The sequence below is a fragment of the Etheostoma cragini genome, chromosome 7 (assembly GCF_013103735.1).
Source record: "Etheostoma cragini isolate CJK2018 chromosome 7, CSU_Ecrag_1.0, whole genome shotgun sequence".
NCBI classification, from domain to species: Eukaryota; Metazoa; Chordata; class Actinopteri; order Perciformes; family Percidae; genus Etheostoma; species Etheostoma cragini.
Window position 1 is genome coordinate 23,208,431 of NC_048413.1, and position 19,511 is coordinate 23,227,941.

A 19,511-nucleotide genomic window follows, 5' to 3' on the forward strand; every position below is an offset into this window, starting at 1 on the left:
GGGGGGGGGGGGGGTCAAGACATTAAAGAAGATTCTCAATGAGGTAGGAGGGACAGAAAGAGTGAGGGTAAAATGAGAGGATGGGAGATGGAGAAGTGTAAGAAAAATTCCCCTCCAGTTTCCCCCTGAGAGAGCCTCCATCTTCCCTTTCTTCCCGATCCATTGTGTTCCCTTCTCACCTCCTTCCTCCGTCCATCCATCTCCACATCCTCGGCGAATACGGAGAGAGTGGAGGGTTTCGCTTTGTGCAAATAATAGCTAAATATAAAACAGGGATGTTATATCTCTAAAGACAGCTGTGGTTTGGAGAACTGTTGGAGAACTGTCTGATAAAGTAGAAATGTCTCTAAATGAAGATACAATAATCCAAGAAATCTTTTGTTTTTAGATATGTTTTCGATTTTAGCTTCTTTTCTCTGCTCCATAAGTCTTTCTTGCCAAAATTAAACAGAGCAAGTAACCATTTTAATTCAGTTGTGGCCAGTTTGAAAGTTTAGTCTCGCATTGCCAAACCATCCTCCACAGCGCTGCAGAGGAAGGTTTGGCTGGTCCATGCAGAATTCCATGATGGAAGAAAAACGTGAGCAACGGTGCCTCCGCAAAATAGCCTCGGAAAGAACTGGTTTTGCTGGAACCTAAAAAGTTTATTTAATTAAAGGTTAATTGTTAATTGTGCAACAGCAAACACAGATTGCACAGATAGTCCAGCAGTCTCGATTTACCCTGCAGAGATCTTGAAGGAGGAATCGGCGGAAGGCCCGGCAATACGAGACTACAAGCATTGAGACCTCAAATCCAGATATGCACCACCTCTAGTCATTATTTAGCCACTAAGTTCAGGTCACTGAGCTTGATCTCCATAGTGCCTTCACCACCTCTGATTCCAGCTGGTTACCAAAAAGCTACTGTTCACCCCAGTTTTCTGGTGGGAAAAGCTACATGAAAATGGTTACCAGGATCAGAGTGTCACTGCACAATTTTCTGTCTGTGCATGCTCTAAATCACCCACAGTTGCCGGGACTGTAGTGACAGAGCTGCTACAGTATATAAACCTGTGTCATTTTAACGGACTATATCAAATGTGCAGGTCATATCCAGATGTCTAAATTCACACATGCTATCGCACAGCTGACCCTAAACGCACACCAGTTCATGCACATGCAGCTGCACACACTCATTTCTCATCTAGAAGATTTTAATCTGTTTGACAGTTTGGTTTGTAAATACTCTGTAATCATTCAGCTGTTAGATATCTTCTAAAGGTCATTAGTGTCCTTGTGGTGATATTTATGTATTATCTATGCAAATGTAATATAACATTAGAAGCTTCCTGTTTTTTTAAATAGGGATTGAGTTAATTTCATCCACTCTTGTTTATTTTTATGTTTTCTGAGCAAAGGATTGCGGGGGTAACTAACTCAATTTTTGTATTTTTCAGTGAGTTATTTGTGCTGTATGACTCTGTGGCTGTTATAAACAGTTTTAATGTGCTTGACAGAATGAAGCATCTGCGCTGCCTCCATGGACCTTGTATACATCACTGGCAGCATCGTGTACACACTTATGTTTGGATGAAACCAGGGTTTATTTACATTCAAGCTAGGCCGGGACAACAAGTCTTTTCTACACACACTGAAATGTGTTTATGCAGGCTGTGCACTCTCAATAATGTGCTATTGTTATCAGATTGGTCATCAGATCGTCACATGGTTACACAACTGGTAATGTTGCTTTGCTTTCAAGTTTAGCACATTGGCACATTTGAATGTAGACTTGGGAATATTAACAATTTTTTCCTGAGAGACGTTTTTTTTTTTTCATGATGTTGTCAAGAGATAAATCCTGGATACGCCTCATTAGAGGTGTGTGAAATAGTATGTGGCAGCTTAGCTGCCACGGTAAAAGCACCCATGGGTGATTTGGACACATCCTCTGCTTCATAATTCACACTGTCAGTCAAACAGTTAAGATCTCATACGCCTTATGCATTCAGAGCAAATTCAGAGCCTGGTGTGTGTGTGTGTGTGTGTGTGTGTGTGTGTGTGTGTGTGTGTGTGTGTGTGTGTGTGTGTGTGTGTGTGTGTGTGTGTGTGTGTGTGTGTGTGTGTGTGGGGTTCACTGGCAGTGAAGAAAAATACATGACCCGTGTTGGAAGGCTGCTGCTCACGAGGACAGAACCACACCACTTAACCTCTGCATCACACCCACACACATATACACACACACACACACACACACACACACACACACACACAGACTCTCTCTCTCTCTCTCTCTCTCTCTCTCTCTCTCTCTCTCTCTCTCTGTAAAATTCTTCAACATATGGATGCTATAAATTCAAACGGACCTATAAATTCTTAAGGAACACACTTCAATTTTTCAGTAGAATTGCTCTGACTCCTTTGGGTTTGATGCTGGTTTTCATAAGAATCTAAAACCATAATTCTTTTCTAAAAGACAGCTGGCATGTTAAATCGACCATGATATTGACGAGCCGTACACCATGACACCGGGGTTTCCTGCAGCCCTGTTACATTTTTGAGTGAAAACTTTGAGCAGACTTTTTGTGCTAGCACTTTGTTAAAGAGAAAACTTTAGCCTGTGAAATGTTATTTTTATGAATGATTATGTTCTTGACATTTCATACTTTGCTAACAACAAAAAGAATGAACTGTGCAGATGTTATACCAAAAGCTCATGTGTTCATATGCTCACACATACATATGTGTTCTGTGGGACTTTTTTTTTTTTTTTTTATGAAAAAAAAGTTAGAAACTCAAAATAACTCACCCAGCCAAGATTTCAGAGGCAAGACATTTTAAGGCCCAGCTTCCTAAATTATGTCTTTCTGCAACCGCTAATAAAAAAAGATGACAAAACAATGTGTGTTGGTGCACATCAGTTAGAAAGTGAGTGAGTGAGTGCTGGGAAGCCAGGGAGTATTGCATGTCATCTAACACTAACATTCTTTAAGTAGGTCAAGTAGAGAAGTGATTCCCAGCCTTTTCCATAAACCTACTGATGTAATGCTGACCTACAAAACAGCAGCTGCTGGGATCAGGGGTCTGGACCCCATCTTATCCTCCTGCTCCTCCTCCTTTTTCTCCTGCTCTTTTGCTTTTGTTTCACTTTAGCTCTAAAATTCACCCATGTAACCTCTAGCCCTAACTAAACCCTTTCATCATTTCTCATCAGTATTGCTGTTGACAGAGTACCTTAATCCTAACCATAACCAATTCATTTGAGTTGCCTGATCTTAACCCTAACTATAATCATTGCTGTTTGCTTATCTAAACTTCATCTTTACCTGCATAGCTTCCCGGCACACAAACATAGGTCAGTTAAACTTCAAAACTTGACTCATGCAAGTGTGTTATTAGAGTGGCTAGAGATCCTGTGAATTACCGATTTCACTATTAACAGCTTTTTAAAATGTGACGGTTAATTAATCATAAAGCTCCGCTACACTGAGAGTTAACAGACCGCATGTTGTGCGTAGTGGTCCGTGCCGTTCTTGTTAAACCTCCTTGACAACATGAACGCTTGCATTCGCACACGCGCTACACGCATGAAATCAGACACCTGTCATCATCGTTGACTGTCAGAGTGATGTACAATAAAAAAGGTTGATAATTGATCATACAATCATTTTCAAAACATTAAAAACTGTTGCTTTGTTATTTCTGTTTCAAAAGGCAGCAATAAATAACACATTACAATCTATAGTGATTTTGTGTTAGTGCATGTGCATGGCTGTAAAAAAGGTAGGTAATAGGTAGTAAGAGCCCTGCAATTTTCTCAGTATTTTGAGTACAGGCCCATTGGTCTGTAATGCTGAGGCAATAATTGCAAAAAGTAATAGCCTATTTATGCATCTCATAGACACAAAGCAACATAAGCAATCCTTTGTTATGTTTTAATCTGATTGAACTTTGACACACAAAATGATGTGATTGACACCTCTTCAGGAAATATTGTTTGTTCATATTCTCGTTTTGCTTTATAACAGCACAGCAAAATAATACAAGCAGCAAACAGACGGAATGCTGTATGTGGACAGGGGCATTGGTTACTCGCAGGAAACTGTCAAAACACTGTGAACGACTGTAGAGGACTAGTGTTGTAAGCCCCTCAGACATTTTCGCTCCTGCTGATATGTCTACTACCCTACCCATGCTATTTCCTGTCCACAGGCCACACATGCTGTACAGCCTGCCCTAACTTATTGGAAGAGGTTGTTGGGCCATATGGAGACTGAAGGGAAGACCTGCAGACTCGAGCTTCGATTCTCTTCTCGAACCTTATCTTGTAATAAATTGTACAAACAACTACATTTTTTGTTTTTTCCAGGTGAAATTCAGTTTTTTGATTGAGCTTAGGCCCCAAACTGCTGACATGGTTCAGACTTAGGTCATGTTTTGGACAGAAACTATGTGGGTTCATGTAGGGTCGGGCCTCATTGTTTTGGGCCCAATAATAGCTCTAATGCAGTCACTACCCAGGGCTGAAGGAAACTCCTTCCCCACCTTTGTTTATAGATACCGTGTGTGTGTTCCAAACCTACAGCCTTGTTCTATGATGTTTTTACGTCATCGTCTATTATTCATGAAGTAGGAATTGGGTCTTCAGGGTGTCAAACGTTTTTTAATTAACAAATTATACATTTTTATCCAAAATTAAGCCATGACCCCTGCTGAGTTTCCCCTATTGTCCCAGCTTCAATCCCTAGTGCCAAGTTAAATCTGATCTTTTTCCCAGAAAATGTCATCAACATGTGTAAGCCCAGTTTTCTCCAGCAGTTTCAATTCTAAAGTACATGACTGACTGAATATGTTAATTATATGTTATTTTCTTTACCTTCATGTGAACATATACGTCTTACTGTCTGTACCATCTGATTTGATTCACTGGAATCTCATGTTTACTCTGTCTCCTGAGAAGCAGCTCATCTGAGTCTTGAATTATCGGACATTTAAGTTAATTTGATAAAAATATGTAAACTTACATGTAGACTCACATTGCCAGACCTTCCTCCACAGCACTGCGAAAGAGGGTCTGGATAGTCCACACAGCATTCCGGGACGGTAAAAAACTCTGGTTTATTGGCATTTCTTTAAACCAATCACGAACGCGTTGGGACGGAGCAGTGGTGCCTCTGGGCGGCGCTAAGCGTCGGAGAGAGCCACGTTGCTGCTGCAAAATAGCCGCCAGAAGGATCTTGTTTTGATGGAACATGTGTACGTTCAAAGGTTGTTTTAGTCCTAGCAACATAAAACTCAAATTGGACGGATAGTCTAGCTAGCTGTCTGGATTTACCCGGCAGAGATCTGAGGAGCAGTTAACAATCGTCCTCATAAATCCACCAGAGTTTAAAATTCCAACACAAAGAAAGTGGAAGGTAACGGATATCCAGGCGACAAGAGCGTGAGCTAACAGAATATCAGGCAGCACCAGAGCAATCCCGGAAGTGTAACGCTGTGGATATAGACTACATGTAGGATAATTAATTTCCTCCAAAAGGACAATAATAATACATGTTATTTATGAATGGGGATAAATAATCTTAAAGGCTGTAAGTGTACTGTATGAACATCATTACATTGTCTGGGGAATGATTGACATGCCAGTCCATTGTAGTTGAATTGTTCTGAACACTCAAGCCTTGGCCTTGTGTTTCTTCTCCTGACAGCGGGACTGATTAGTGAGGCCTAGCAGACAAGGCTGGTAACCAAAACAGAGCAGGGGATTGACGTGGAAACACACAACACAGCGCACTCACTTCATTCTCACTCACAATCGCTGTGCATCACACCCACATCTGCAGATATCTTTCCGTGTGTGAGTGGGAGACGGCGAGTGTGAACTGGAGTTTAGTTGGAGAAAATGACAGAAAAGGTGTGTGGTGGTTTGTGTGCGCGTGGTTAAGACAAAGTGTCTGTGGTTTGTTGAGATTGTACACAAGTCATCGGGGCTGCTAGTCTGATGGATGGCAGTGACAGGAATCACCTCATCATCAGGACACCTACCCTCCTTTAACAAGAGTATTTGATCCACTGCTCCACTCATCAGAACCAACAAGTCACACGGCTGTTCTCCTGCCTTTTGGTTTAGATTTAGCATTCTCCACTGTGAAGCTTGCTTGTGTGATCACACTGTGTAGGATTACAATGCATGACCCCTGAATGGGAGCCGGCTCTCCCTGTGCCAGACTCTGCTGACTGTATGCTAACCAAGGACCCGCTATGTGCCCTCTGTGTGTGTGTGTGTGTGTGTGTGTGTGTGTGTGTGTAGCTACCCACCCCTCCAGAGGGACCTCGCCCTTGTATTCAGTCATTTTAATGATAAACACGTTCTCTGCTTTTGGACGGACGCACTTTCTTCGTCTTTGATTCACGCACACTCTCATATTCACTCATATTCACACACACACACACACACACACACACACACACACACACACACACGTATATGGGCACACACACCTCATGATTGCAATGCGTTTGACAGTGACGCACAGCATTGTTTTATTTGGCCGAAATGAGACTCAGATGTATTAAAAGAATCTGATAAACAACCTGCAGCAAGCCAGCCTCTTCATCAGGCGGCCTTTCACAGAATCAGTGGAAAAGCCTGCAGATCCAAAGTCTTACTTCAAATTAAAGCAATGATTTTTATTAAAATATTTCATCCCCGGGAACCAAATGAGCATTGAGTGTCTTACTGTGGGACCCAGGAATTTCTGGTGGGACCTGCCAGAAGAAGGTTTAAGAAACCTGGGAGGGGAACGTGACAAAGTCAGACCAACAATTGATTCTAATCATATAACTGATGCAGCTCTGGATTTGGCATCTCCACCCTAATTTAAGTGATTTTTGACTCATCGCACAACGTTTTCTTTGTAAGCTGTAAGAGAAACCTCCACAGAGAGAGCTCCAAACATCCGAGAGAGAAAACAAGTTTAGCTTTAATTACTGTTTGGTGCTTTCACAACTGGACTGTAAAGCTATGTGTTGGTGTAATTAAACAAATACTGCTGGATGGTTTTCATTCCCAGCTCATATGACTGTTCAATACTCTCCATACTTAACTTGTCACAAGAGAGCCTGCATAAATATAAAGCTCATTCAGCTCAGCAACACAGTGATCTGGCATAATACTAAACCAAAACATTCTCAGTCATTTTCTATTCAAGGTAAAAAGACACAACATGTACTCTATCATGATGCTATTATAGAGACATTTATAGACTTTTAAGTATTTTGGCAACAACAATGAAGCTTTCCTCCAGCCTACTTGTGCAACAGTAGACTGCATTGGAACTTTCAACACGGTCTCACGGCAGTTAATGAAATGGTCACGTTATTTCAAATCTATTGATTTGTGTACACGGACACATTTATCTCATTTTTGTCGTGCGCCAGGACACGATCCACGGTCTCTGGGGGAAGCAACTACGGTGGTCGACAGGGGTCAAACCCAACTTACTTACGCAGCTTTGATTTACATGTCATGGGGCTTCTTGACCACAAATGTCTAGTGAGCCATTTTCTAAGTCTGATCTTAATTGTTTTCTCTCTGAGACAGTGTTTTTTTTCAGGATGGTATTTGTTATTGTAAAACTCATCTCAGCCACAAGAGGCTGAAGTGCACCACTAGCCGCGTTCTAAATATGACTAAAATCTAGTTTTAATTTCTTCATGCACTTTAAACAAAAGGTACATGTGTTGTTTGTTAGCAAGTTCTGTTACTGTCATGGTTTTCTTTTGGCTAGAAATGTACTTTAATCGGCTCTAGAACATAGTGTATTGGTGCACTTTAGCCTGTATTCTGGGAAAGGGGGGGGAACCTCTGGCTTGTTCTTGCTATATTTCTTTTAAACCAATCACAATTGTCCTGGGTGACACAAATGTCTGGCTTTATCCCAGCAATGTACATCTGTTGAGGCAGACAACATCACGTTAAATCTGTTTTTCTTCTTCTACCATAGCACTACTAGTGGTCAAACACTCCACAAGGTACTTGTCAAAGTTTCCCAGAGAGAGGAGGAAGAGAGCTGATTGGATCCAACAGAAGCATCTGGTCAAAAATTGGGATGAAGCAATTTGATTGAGTTGATTTCAAGTCTTACATCACTCTCATAAACAACAATAGGCCCAACTTGTAGGCCTACTGCATTTCAAGCTGAAATATGTTGCTTTACCAGATACACCTGCTCATAGCACCCCTGACCTGCGGATTCTCAGTGTTTTGGCACTCCAGCAGATGAAGTTTTACTTCCAACTTGGAATGGCCAGAAACCTCAAGAACTACACAAAGAACTACGGGATTGACCAACAACCTTTTATTACAGTCCGTTTTTCTACGGAAAGCTTGTTCCCTTCAGCAACTGCTTAATCAGTTCCTCCTTATCCACTCACACACACATACACATACATACAAAGGCTGACCCCGAGGGGAGGAAATTGAATTAGCAGGGTGTAATGCAGCTTCTTGTGTGTTTAATCAGAGCAGGCTCAGAATACAGGGCCATTGTAAGTCACTGTGGTCGGAGTTGGAGAGCCAGCGACTGCTGAGAGAGGCTGCCCTTATCACTGGATATGATTACAGCTGGGGGAATGCGTGTGTGTGTGTGAGGGTGGTGGTAAGATTTGTGTGGGAGTCATGGGCTGACTGATTGCACCGAGAATGTGCGTTTACAAGTGAGTATGACAGTAATTTCGAGAAATGTTGAGATGGTAATGAATGCCAAAACAAAGCTCCTAGCTTTTGCATATACACAAATAACACCAACATGTCTGACATTCATCACCATTAACCCACCAGATTTTTTTTCCAGATTTAGGTTTTTTTTTTATATCCTGTGGTAACAAAACAAAACAAGCCTTTTTTGCTTGTTGTTTCCACTATCATTGTTCGCCGCAGGCAGCAGGCTGGGTTTTCCACCGTGGATGTCATTGTTTTTCACTGTCTGTTAATTATTTTTGTGCTGGTATTTTGCCTTCTCCTGATATAGTGTTTCCTGCTATTGTCTTTTTGTACCAGGCTGGCTGCCTCTGGACTTGAGCCAACCAGTCTCTCCTGCCTTAAAATACACACACACACACACACACAAACATACACATCAATGCCCATGAATACACACACATACACTCTGGTCTCCCTCTTCTCTCCGTTCCTCCTCTTGGCACTTGAGAGAAAACACAAGAAGTCAATGATATGGCAAACCAACTGTGTGTGTGTGTGTGTGTGTGTGTGTGTGTGTGTGTTTGTGTGTGTGAAGGAGAGTCCGCCAGTCAGTTCAGAGGGGTTAATCTCTCTCTCTCCCCCTCTCTCCCGCTCTCTCTCGCTTTCTCTCTCTCTCTCTCCCCCTCGATCTCTCACTCCCTCTGTTGCCTTTTGTTGCGGCCCCTCACTTTCTCAACACTTGGACAGAGGGAACTGATACTGTGCCTGTGTGTGTATGTGTGTGTGTGTGTGTGTCTGTGTGCGTGTAGTTTAGGTGTCCTCACCATTCTCAATCTCTTTGGACTGAACTGTACGTGAACATGACTGACGGGACTTTGTAACCCCTTCCTCGTGCTGAATGTTCACACTACAGAATGGTAAGGCAGCACTCTGATTTGGAAAATTGTTTTAATTCATGCCGAGTGTGTTAAGGTTTGCAAAGGGATGGGCCTGTGTAAAAAATGCCACTTTGCGTGTGTGTGCATGTGGGAAAAGGGAAATGTTTAATGGAATGCAACAGGTCATTTGGAAATGTGGGTTTTGTTTCTTTATTTGTGTGAGCTTAAATTTCCTGTTATCAAGATGTGGAGACATGTAAAGATGTAAAACACTTCTCTGTACTTTCCTTTGCTCCCAATTTCCCTTCTTCTTCTTATCCCCCTTTGCTCACCCGGCCCAAATTTACTCAAGTTACCAGCTTCCTCCTGTTGTTATGAGCCCCGTGGTTTCTCTGCAGCACTGCGAGGGCGCTCCCACGCTCTCCCAAAAAGAAAGAAAGGGAAGAAAACAGGCATAACCATTTCAGAGCCACAAAAGAAGTGGGAGAAGCATGCTTGATTTCATCCGTGTCTCCTCTTGGTATCTACATGCACGCTTTTGTCCCTTTAACATTAAGCAACTTGGAAAAAATGTTTCTGCCTTTTCCATGTCTTGTTGGCTACTTTTGTTTTCTGGACAAAAGTTTTCTCTTTTCTTCAGAGGTGGTGGGTTGGCTGAGGTGGTGAGAAAATTGGAAACAGAGCCACCCACAGTGGAAGTGAGTCAGCCCGGCACTTAGTGGTGTGTTGACTTTGGAAATGGCAGGGATTGGGGGGTGGTGGTGCTGGTGTTATGGGGGACAGATGAAATTGTCAGAAAATGTGTTCATATTTTCTGCTGACAGTCCCAGAATTCCTGCAAAGTTTGAGCTGTGATGTGGACTGTACAACATGCATTAAAGGAAAGAAGAAGAGATTAACGTAGGGGAGATGGGAGGAGAGGTAGAAGCCAGAGGCTGTTTATAAAGGGAGGGAGCGGCTTGTGTCCATCTGGGACAACCCCAAGTGCTGAAAGCTTCCCCACCCTGATCCCCAACAACTCTTTCCCCCTTCTCTCCCTCTGTCCTTCTTGTTGTCTTTCTCTTGCTCCTTCACAATAAATTGCAAGCCGGTACATTTCATGATTGCAACCTGCAAAATGTACTCAACGTGCATTTGTGCTTTTTACAGACACACTCTGCATACTTTCCTAACAATCTTTGTCACTCTCTGTCACTTTTCTCTTCTCTCCTTGCCTGTGGCTCATCTGTATCTGCCATTTTGCATACAAAAAAAAACTAGGGAGTCTTTCATCGACATTCCACTATATCATTTCGTCTTCTACGTGGCCTGCAACATACAGGGCAATAACAATCTGTACGACTGAGACTATAAAACAGTCTATAAATAGACTATAAATAGTCTCACCCTAGCTGCTGGTTTGATCTCCAACAACCCTACTAATATGCAACCAAGTGTTGATAAAGTTTTGGATTGTTTCATATTGATGTTTTAAGAAGCATACACATGCATGTCAGATGCGGTATTTCTTTGCAATCCAACAAATCTGCAGTAGACATTTTACACATGCTCTAAAATACTGAATAGAAACCAACTGGTGCACACAGCCATATCTGCCTCCAGTCCTTTGTCTAACCTGCTTGACCATCCTCTGTCTCCTTCTCCTCTTCCTCTTCCCTCCTCCCTCCCTCCCTGCCTTCCTCCCTCCGCATTGCCTGTGTATCCAGTGATAAGGGGACAGCGCCGGTAGCACTTCCTCTCGCTACAGGAAGCAGGAAGTGTTGATTTCCACTCTGGGCAAGCTCTACGCTCTGTCTGCTGGGAACCTCATGCACACACACTCAAATGTGAGCAGCACACACTCCCAGACATGCTGTGCAGTGACATACAGACATAGAAGTGCATGTGGTCTGTGTGTGTCACCTGCCTGCAGACAATGCCTCCTCTATATCTTTGCTGCCTGATGGTTCTCATGGGAAGCAGTTGACTCGGTGTCTCTTTGACCTCAGGGTTGGATTGCAGGTCAGGGGATGATTGGCTAATTATTCCTCTAATCACAGCAAATGTTTTGTTACCACCTTCTTTGGCCATGCAGGCCGTGGGTGGCGCTGTTGAGCTTAACAAAACACAAACAACCATTCATCAGCTAATGGATTCCAGTTATACTGCCGGGTGGGAGGGGTGTGTTTGAGAGAGAGACAGAGAAAGAGAGAAGGTCAGAGAGAGGGAGGGAGGCTGGGAGGCTGGGGAGGGAAGACCAAGAAAAGTGAGTCCAAGGCTGCCTGCTTTTTTTACTCCTGGTTGTGTCAGGATTTTTATAATCATGGTGGTGGTTTCCTTGTGTGTGATTTTCAAGTTTGTACTACTAAGTTGAGACAACATCATCACTCAATTTGGGAAATTTGTTGTAACAATATGTTCAGTATCCTGAAACAAGGCAACATTTGGCAGAATACACCAGTACTACACAGAAAATGACATTTTAAAAAGAGGAACATGTTGCCAACAAATAATCTCAGGCTCATTGATTTTATTTTCATTTGTTCCAAAACAGTATTAGGAGGGTATTCTTTTCCAGGTTATGGCGCACATGAACTGCACCATGATCAGAAAAAACAAGTGAAATTGTAGTAGAGGGAACATTCTTGATCATAAAAGGAATTAGCAAATAAGAATGTTGAGTGTCAAAAGAGGATAGGGAGTAACAAGGTTGCAAGGAGGTGACAAAGAGGACGTTTTTCAAAACACACTTTTTTTTTAGCTTTTTATGCCTGTGGGTTCTTATTGAACAAACCTTGTGTGGTGAAAGAGGAGTCAGTGACAAGATAACAGATCAAAGTAGGTGAAAGTAGTGGGTGTAGTTCTGTGTCACAGACAAACTGTAATACATGCATTTAGTTATCCATTTCAGAGTGTGATCTACAGTTCCCAGATGGTCAATAAGTAAACAGAAATGGTTATTTTTTACCAGGGATTTGAATGTTTGCCGAAAGTATATTTATGTTAATATTTTGTAAAAAAAAGGCAATCAGGTCATTTAGACCAGCGGACCAGCAGTGACAAGGTTAGTTGCAATATGAAGCTTTTCGTCCTGGTATTAATGTATAAACCATGCATTTGGGATTAGCAATATATTTATTTTTGTTTGAACAAATTATAGGATGAGAGAATGCATCTTCCATAACCCATATTTTTGCCTTGATTTGTCTGTTTTAAATCAAATCAAATACCTACATATTAACATGCTACTAGCAGGATGATTTTCCGGGTCGATACATTTGTCGATTATGTATTTTTTTAAAGAATCGAATATCTATAAAGCATCAGAAAATACTGAAAAATGGCAATCCCAATTTTCCAAGGTCCAGGATGGTGTCATCAAAGTTGTGTTTTGATCAACTTTAAATCTTAAATCTTTAAATCCCCCAAAATGTAGTTTTCCATAAAGATAAGACAAGCACAGGAAGCACATGTTCACGTTTGAGATTTTGGAAGCTGAAACTATCAAATTTTGACATTTTGACTTGAAAATTGCGTATTTGATTATCAGGATAGTTAAAAAGTTATGGTGAGTAAAGATTTTAATTTATTTTCAGAAGAATCATACTAAATGACTTGTCCTTAAATTTGACTTTACTTTGAAATAAAGACTACTGGTTATTGCTTATAGGGCAAATGCTGTAAGATAAAAGAAAATACACTAGATGAGGACAGAGAAGAAGGCTGGCACTAGATTGAGTGGGTGCAGAAAATGGAACAAAGAGCAAAAGTGGGAGGGAAAATTAAAGTGACACCTGTGAGTGTGACAGGAGAGTTAGGATGGAGAGAAAGCAAAGGGGCCATGGCAGAACTGAAAGAATACGAAGATATTTGGGGCGATGAGGAAACGTTGGTGATGTGATCCTAAACTTTGAGTGGGTAAGGGGTCAAGAGGGGTGAGGAGGTCAGAGTGGGCCAGCAGCTCTACTTAGAACAGGATATCCTGCAAGGAAAACCCATCTGTCTCTCTCTTACTCGTTCCGTTTCTTAAATTCCCACAGAGGGCAAAGCGGAGCGGAGAGGTGTAACCTTTCACTCAAAATACCATAGAAAACACAAGTTCCCAACTGGGAAGCTTCACTTTCATCAATCATCGGTGACAGAGACAGATAGCAGATATGCAAGACTTATATGTCTTGACCTGGACAAACCAAGGGTGCATTAAGTGTTGTGAAGAACAGCTGCATGATGTTTCCATCCAGTGTTGATGATTGTTGCTGTTTTACAACAGCCAAGATCAATTTCCCTGCTAGGACAATACAGTTCATCTTACTGTTTCTTATCTTAACCAGACAGACAGTGTGTTAAAATTATGACACATCCCAATTTTATTTTAAATAATACTCTTGTGGCCGGGTTAGCTCAGTTGGTAGCGCAGGCGCACACATATAGAGGTTTACTCCTTGACACAACGGCAGCGGGTTCAACTTCAACCTGCATTCCCCCTCTCTATTCCCTTTCATGTCTTTATCTGTCCTGTGGAAATAAAGGCCTAAAATGCCCAAAAAAATAATCTTTAAAAAAAATTAAAATACAATTCTTGAAGGCTTAATGATAATATCAGTGTGCTGGACCCTGGAAAAAATAACACCATCCAATTATGGTGTTAAAAAATGGTATGCCTTATGGGAGGTATTAAGGCAATAATTATCCATCCATTCATCCGTCCATCTTCATCCGCTTATCCAAGGATGGGACACGTGGGCAGCCGCTCCAGCAGCGGACCCCAAACTTCCCTTTCCCGAGCCACATTAACCAGCTCAGACTGGGGGATTGTGAGGCGTTCCTAGGGTGAAGATTTAATCCCTCCACCTAGTCCTGGATCTTCCCCGAGGCCTTCTCCCAGCTGGACGTGCCTGGAACACCTCCCTAGGGATGCGCCCAGGGGGCATCCTCACCAGATGTCCAAATCCCCTTCAACTAGCGTCTTTCAACGCAAAGGAGCAGCGACTCTACTCAGAGTTCCTCTGGGATGACTGTGCTTCTCACCCTATGTCAAAGGGAGAGGCCAGCCACCCTCTTGAGGAAACCCATTTCTGCTGCTTGTACCGTGCATCTCTTTTTATTGGTCATGACCCACGCTTTGGTCATACAGAGATTGGATGGCCCAGAGAAGGGACCTCCTCACCCCATACTCCCGCAGCACCTCCAACAATTATCCTCCTGCTCCTTGGGGACCCGATTGTACGCCTTTTCCAGATCCACAAAACACATGTAGACCAGATGGGCATACTGCTCCAGGATATTTGCAAGATTGAAAAGCTGGTTTGTTGTTCCAAGTCCAGGACGTAATCTGCATTGTTCCTCTTCATTCTGAGGTTCAACTATTGGCTGAACCCTCTTTTCCAGCACCTTGGAGTAGTCTTAAACAGGGAGGCTGAGAAGTGTGAAATCCCTGTAAATGACACACACTCTCCGGACCCCATTTTTGAACAGGGGAACCACCACCCCGGTCTGCCACTCTTTAGATACTGTCCCAAACATCCATGGAATGTTGAGAGAATTGATGAAAATCCCCCATGATCCTCCTCTTCTGATTGTAGCATAGAGGAGGGTGTGTAAATTGGAATTAGGAGTTCCTCAAAGGGCTCCACAGTTGAGATCAAAAGCATCCCATCCTTATTGGACACAGCTTGGACGGCTCCCTGTTTTCCCCCTCCTGAGGTGCCAAATGGTCCTTCTCCATGTCTTCTCCAAACTTCTACCACACCCGCTGCTTTGCCTCTTTCATAACAGAGGCTGCAGCCATTTAGGCTCATCGATTCCCTCTAACTGCCTCCGGAGTCTTCTGGGATAACATATCCAGGAAAGACTCCTTCTTCAGTCGAGGGCTACAACCCTTTTGTCCGCTTGTAGCCTGGAACTTGTTCTATGGGTCATGACACACCCTTCATGACCATAGGTGAGGGTAGGAACAAAAATTGTCCGGTAGATTGAGAGCTTTGTCTTCTGGCTGAGCTCTCTTTACGTCACAACGGTGCGATAATTTGAATGTAATACCACACCCGCTGCGCCAATTCTCCAACCAATTTCCCGCTCCATTGTCCCCTCACTCGCAAACATGGCCCAAAGGTATTTGAACTCCTTCACTTTGAGTAAGGACAATGTGTCAGATAGCGATGCACCGATGTGAAAACTGTGGCCGATGCCAATAACCGATATGGCCGATACCGATATTTACAGCAAACAAATTAGCCGAATCGGTGATAGCGAAATAGAGCTACTGCAGCGCAACACTACAGCTAGCCCTCTGTAACGCTATTCTACTGTTAAAGGCACAAACATAATTAGGTTGGTATCCATGTAGTTATCCAGTCACTAATATAGTCAGAAACAATACAGTGCTCAATTTCCTATTTTGAGAGGTGAACAGCTCTCTGGGGAATATCAACCACACCAGCGGGCGTTTGTTTGTTGGTTTGTTGGTTTGTTGTCGGCCACGGTAAGCGAGGAGGATGGGGAGGAAGCAGAAGAGCTGCAAGCCTGGCTGATGAAAGTACCACACCGATCGCAACTTCAAAGACTCCCACTCACCAACCCCTAATAGATCACACACAAAATGGATATAGTTGCTACAAATAAACTAAAGGAACTGCTTTGCACACTCACTCATCCCAGACGGCAGCTAGCTAGCAGCTCACAAGGTAGGTGAATTTAAACAATGAGATGAAAACCCATCTTAATGTTATGTAAGGGTCATGTTCATGTTGCACAGACATTTGAATTGCATTTTGTGTCTGTTGAGAGGCATTAAAGCACTCTTTAAATTATTCCCCCATAATTGCCGTTTTAGCTAACTGGGAGCTATGGGTATTAGCTGCAGTAGCTCCATTTTGCTAGCATTGATTTGGCTTTTTTTTCTTCTTTTGGCAGGTCTCGAATAGTATAAGTTATCAAGATTACCGTAAAAAATGGCCGGAGGTAGCCGGGCCCACCAGTATGCAAGCTGGGGAATTCTTTGGCATGTAACACAGTCCTCTTCATCTTGTGTAATTGTATGCGCTTGTGCAAAACAAACATCTTCTTCTTATCATTATTGTTAATGCCCTTGACAGGTCAGATTTAGATCTAAATTCTCACACACACTCACATCTAAACCTACCCACACGTCAAATGATTCACATCGGCCCTATGTTGACATCTGAACGATACCACTGTGTAAAAAATTGACCATATTGGCCGATGTTCTGTCGGTGGCCGATATATTGTGCACCACTAGTGTCAGAAAAACAGAAAGAATTCAACCTACTCCTCTTGTGAGAAGCTTTATGTTTCCCCTTGTGCAATTGTTAAGACAATCTTCAAGTCATTATTCTCTCCATACACTCAGTCATATACTCGGTCTGATAGTCTCACATTCAAGTGGGTGATATTTTCCGTATGGGAAATTAACTTATTGTTTTTCCTACCTATGGTTTATAGTGATACAAGTGAGAGACGGAGAGAAAGAGAGAGAGCAAAGGACTGAAAGCGAGAAATGGGGAATGAGAGCGTAAAGCTATTTTTGGCCTGTCTGGTTGTTCCCACACACACACACATACACACTCACGCTTGACAGGCTTGTTGTTGTTCAGAATGGTGGGTGTTGAAAGGGTGAGTTTTGATTTGGTTTGACTTTACGTTTTGAGGGTTTGTGTGTGCATGCGTGTGCTCTTGATATCTCTGGGATTTTCCTGGGGTTGCTATAGTTTCATGCTGTGTTTTGAACAACTTCCCATAACTCCAAACATCCTAATGTTGTGAAGGATCCTCAGCCCATCATTATACACTCTGCTTAAGCTGTCACCGCCGGGGGTTGACCTCAGCTCACTTTCAATTTTACCAGATAAAAATGTCCATAAGAGGCTGCAATTCACATTGGTAGGACCATCTTTTAAATCTTAAGGTCACATTGGGTTTCTTCTAGAACGGGTTTACATGCTTTTAATCTTCTAAATTGTGTTATTTTTAGCATGCTGTCTGTCTGAATATATCTGTAATCACCATTTTTCTGACATGCTCAGTTTAAGCGCCTGTCTCTTTACATCTCCGTAAAGAGACGTAAACAGTGAGACATCACTGTTTTAGTGGCATTACGCACATGAATTTGTCTGCTTTGGACAACTCAATTACAGTTTAATGTTCAGAGTGTGTAATTGATTATGTGCATAATTACTCCTATTATTCTATGTGCCCCTGAAGAAAAAGTCACACTTTATTTTACCTCTCAACACCGAGTAGTGCTGACTGCACACATGACACCATTGCTCTGTTGTGGAAAGTGTCTGTCAGCGATCCATTGTGTTACTGTGGACTACACATGTCACCAAGGCTTTCCATGCTGCCTTCAGACACTCTCTCGGTCTCTCTTTTTTCACACATACCGGGGAAACATTTTTAACATGCTTACAGTCTGTATAGGAATGCTTTATTGCATTTTGTGTATAATGTAATTGCGTGGGATAACCCACGCAATTACATACCCACGCAATTACATAATACCGCAGTGCAACCATAACTGAAACCCAGACAAAATGCAATCAAACATTACATATCATTAAATACTGTATGTATTGGGCTGATTCTTTTATTTAGGTGTACGATGTGCGGGATCTTAATTCACATAATTACTTTTATGACAGATGGTTGATCAGAGCTTCATTTGACGCTGCTAAAATGTTTCCCCGTTATCTTTAACACTCGTGTTGTCCTTGGGTTAAATTTGACCCGTTTTAAAAGTTTCTCTATCAGAAATGTGGGTTTCTTTAAACCAAATTGCCCCAAAGTAACAAGGATGGTTCCTAACAATGCTCTTGACAAGGAAAATGACAGATTGGGATCAGTACTTTCATTGAATTGAGTTGTTCAGTATTTTACTGAAAAAGACAATGATGTTCCTATTCCTGCAGACTGACAGACAGACAGACAGACAGACACACAGACAGACACATTAGTCAGTTAAGGCTTTCTGGGACTATTTCATCAGAAAGCTGTGACTTGATATATCTTTGGGGTTTGTGTAGTCATTTTTTTCTGTGACAGAGAATGTATTCAGTGTGATAGTTTGGGTTCTAGAGCCCAGATTACATAAACAAGAGTGAATGCAGTTACTGCAAATTTGACTGTTTTTGCAAAACATATACATTCCCATGGCATACTAATGTCATATTATGCTAAATGAGTAGTTTCTGCGTTATAGGGCAGTAGTTGTGAGTAGAGTATGTTATCAGTAAGCTCTGGGGGAAAAACATATCATTTTCTTCAATAGCAGCATTCTGCGTATTGGTTGCTTTATATAACCCTCTAGCCTTAATGGTATCTTCCATGAAGCAGAAAGGTTACACAGGATTTGAGCGTGCACGTGTAAATGTGCAAAATCCTTAACCGTCTGTATCTCATGATTATCAACTGACCGCCACTAGACGCCCACATGGGAAGAGTATATTTTCTGTAGAATACTGTCGGCCAGCTGCATTCAGAACAATTTGAGTGTAGTTCAATACTGCAGCTGACCACACCCTGATACTCTCTCGCACACATACAAGCACACATGACTGAAAGTATGTTAAAACACACACATGGTTGCGTGCATACAGTACATGCATATCCGCATGCAAGCACCAATATAAAAACACACAAATAGAGCTCAGGTTTTTCCTCCCCAATATTTTCCAGCCTTATTATCTTCACCTTTGTTCTTGTGTTTACTCGGCCCACTAAAGTTAATAAGTCTTTTCCTCAGTGTCTCATATTTCTCCCTGCCTTCATCTTCCCGTCCCCCTCTGTCTATCTTCATCTCGCTCTGGTTTCCCCGCTTTCCTCCCTTCGCCTCCTCCTTCTTCTTGGCTTTTCTTTCTTTCCCATCATCCTCCTCTGTTTCTCCCCCTCTCCTCTGTTCCTTCCTTTTTCTTCTCATGCAGCATTCCTCACATTCCTGTTGGCTTCTTAAGG

At 42.3% G+C, this 19,511-nt stretch overlaps 1 protein-coding gene across 2 annotated transcripts in view; it reads left to right on the forward strand.

Moving 5' to 3' along the window:
- The first annotated feature begins 9,267 nt into the window (after positions 1 to 9,267).
- hdac7a (histone deacetylase 7a) overlaps positions 9,268 to 19,511 on the forward strand; it is a 63,040-nt gene continuing 52,796 nt past the window's right edge. The window contains exon 1 of one of the 2 annotated variants that reach the window (XM_034876069.1): positions 9,268 to 9,602. In XM_034876069.1, the coding sequence (XP_034731960.1) occupies positions 9,584 to 9,602 (19 nt within the window). In that variant the 5' untranslated portion in view covers positions 9,268 to 9,583. The remainder of the gene's footprint in view (positions 9,603 to 19,511) is intronic. The other variant, XM_034876071.1, reaches the window with a different exon arrangement.